Here is a 2463-nt window from a genome sequence, read left to right as displayed (position 1 = left end):
TCTGATTCCACCTCCAAACCCCCCAGACCAGACCCTCACAACCGCACTCGACTCCTCCCCAACATCCACCTGGCCCTGCTATCCCCTCTCCACCACACCTGATATCCAGTCAGTGGTCACACTCCACAGCTGGGCCCTGCCCATATGGCCCAAGTCCACCCTGGCCTGGCAAGCCACAATTGTACCCAGGAGTTGATGCCCTACACCCAAGGGAGCCTTCCCAGGAGTGGGCCAGTCACCTTCTGTGTGCGTGGCTGTGGCCTGTTGCTCTGCCCTTGCCATGCACCTGCTCCATGATGCAAGCTCACGCAGCACCTCATGAGGGAGATGGCAGCTGGTATTTGCTAAGTAGATAGATGAGCCAGATGGGCTGTCTGCCAGGCTGCTCTAACAGTCTGACCCATGGACTGGGTCACTAAGAAACAAATTTCCCACAGTTCTGGACACTAGACCTGTGTTTCATCCAGTTCAACCTGTGGCTGGAATTGCCCCAAAAGTGGTGGCAGTAGAGTTCCCACAAGGGATTGCCCCACACCATCCTGAGATGGGGCTGGTTAGGATTCTACAGAAAGATTGAGCATGCCAGGGCAATGCGCCCAGAACATTTATTAGCAGGGCTTTTGTACAGAGTGGGTTGCAGCAGTTCTTGCAACGGGTGGTGAGAGAAATGAATGTTCTCTCTTGGTATGTCCATGGGGAGGGGATTGTCGAATGGAGTTTATATGAGGGTTTAAGGAATCTGGCTCAGGCTGGGTCCAGTTTCTGTGTTTTGAGCAACAACCTAGATGCTGTCATCTGTGCCTGGGAACGTTCATGGCTATGGCTCAGGTTCAAGTCTGCAGAGGAAATTATACCGTTGGCGAGGTCACAGAGCGGCCAAGGGACTCGTTTCTTGGTCAGCACTGGGAATGAAAGTGGAAAGGTGAAGCAGGGGACGCCACAACCTCCAAAATCAGGGTGCCCATCATGCTGAGGTTCTGGTAAGGGGTCTCTTCCAGACTACAGACTACCCGCTGCCTTCACACAGTGGAAAGCTGCACAAAGCTCTGGGGTCTCTTTTATGAAGGCTCTGTCCTCATGACCTAGTCACCTCCCAAGCACCAACGCCTTGGGTTGAGGATTTCACGTGGGAGTTAGGGTGCACATTCAGTTTACCATGGCAGGGATGGGACCAGTGCTCTGAGGGTGTCCGGATAGCTGCTGGTTCATCCAGAAGTTTACTAGGTAATACTCAGAAATTCCACAAATCATTAGGGCATTACCTTGTTAAGCTCCCCATATGGAATCGCGGCTGGCAGTGACCAATTGGCGGTGTTAGCTAGGCGCATCCTGTGTCTTTTCTTTTTTTATGGGACAGGGTCTCGCTCACTCGCTCAGGTTGGAGTGCAGTGGCGCGATCTCCTGGGCTCAAGAGATCCTCCCGCCTCAGCCTCAAAGCGTTGGGACTACAGGCGCGCGCGCGCCCGGCCCATTTTAACTTTTTTTTTTTTTGAGACAGAGTCTCGCTCTGTCGCCCAGGCTGGAGTGCAGTGGCGCGATCTCGGCTCACTGCAACCCCGCCTCCCGGTTCAAGTGATTCTCCTGCCTCAGCCTCCTGGGTAGCTGGGATTACAAGTGTGCACCACCACACCCAGCTAATTTTGTATTTTAGTAGAGAAGGGGTTTCACCATGTTGGCTAGGCTAGTCTGGAATTCCCGACTTCAAACGATCCGCCTGCCTGGGCCTCCCAAAGTGCTGCGAGAGCCACAGCGCCCAGCTCCATTTTAACCATTTTAAACGTCCAGTTCGAAGGCGTTCCCGCGCTGGGCAGGGTAGGCGCAGTGCGCAGGCGCCCAAATCCTGCTTGGAGGTGATGCGCGTGAGCACAGAGCCGGGGCAGTGCGCTGCGCAGGCGCGCGCGGCGAGGCCGGGTGGGCGCCGGGTGACGTCACGGCGTGCGACGCGAAGGCGGGGTCGGGCCTGGGTCCGAGGGTAGTGGGTACAGAGGGTCCGGGGTTGCGGGTCGCGGGCCGCAGGCCCCAGGCAACTGCTTCCCGGGCGCCATGTTCGGTTCCAGTCGCGGAGGCGTGCGCGGCGGGCAGGACCAGTTCAACTGGGAGGACGTGAAGACTGACAAGCAGCGGGAGAACTACCTGGGTCGGTGGGCGCGGTGGGCGCAGCGGGCGGGCTCCCGGGCGGGCTCCCGGGCGGGCGCTGGGCTCACGGCCCCTACGTCCGCAGGCAACTCGCTGATGGCGCCCGTAGGCCGCTGGCAGAAGGGCCGCGACCTCACCTGGTACGCCAAGGGCCGGGCGCCGTGCGCGGGCCCGAGCCGCGAAGAGGAATTGGCAGCAGTGCGGGAGGCGGAGCGGGAGGCGCTGCTGGCCGCCCTGTGAGTGTCCGCGGACATCAGCGGTCGGTGCTTGGCACAGCGCTGCCGGGGCAGGGTGGGGCCAGGGGCGGGGACTGGGGGTCGGGCTGGG

General features: G+C 59.4%; 1 protein-coding gene across 1 annotated transcript in view; it reads left to right on the top strand.

Moving 5' to 3' along the window:
* The first annotated feature begins 1789 nt into the window (after positions 1-1789).
* LOC108520593 (multiple myeloma tumor-associated protein 2) overlaps positions 1790-2463 on the top strand; it is a 3110-nt gene continuing 2436 nt past the window's right edge. Inside the window, exons 1-2 of the mRNA XM_017860005.1 lie at positions 1790-2137; positions 2222-2372. Of these exons, the coding sequence (XP_017715494.1) occupies positions 2044-2137; positions 2222-2372 (245 nt within the window). The 5' untranslated portion in view covers positions 1790-2043. The remainder of the gene's footprint in view (positions 2138-2221; positions 2373-2463) is intronic.

Source organism: Rhinopithecus bieti, unplaced genomic scaffold, assembly GCF_001698545.2.
Source record: "Rhinopithecus bieti isolate Rb0 unplaced genomic scaffold, ASM169854v2 scaffold_54271, whole genome shotgun sequence".
Taxonomy (NCBI): Eukaryota; Metazoa; Chordata; class Mammalia; order Primates; family Cercopithecidae; genus Rhinopithecus; species Rhinopithecus bieti.
The sequence above is the reverse complement of the archived record's forward strand: the minus strand, read 5'-3'. Positions and strand labels throughout refer to the sequence as shown.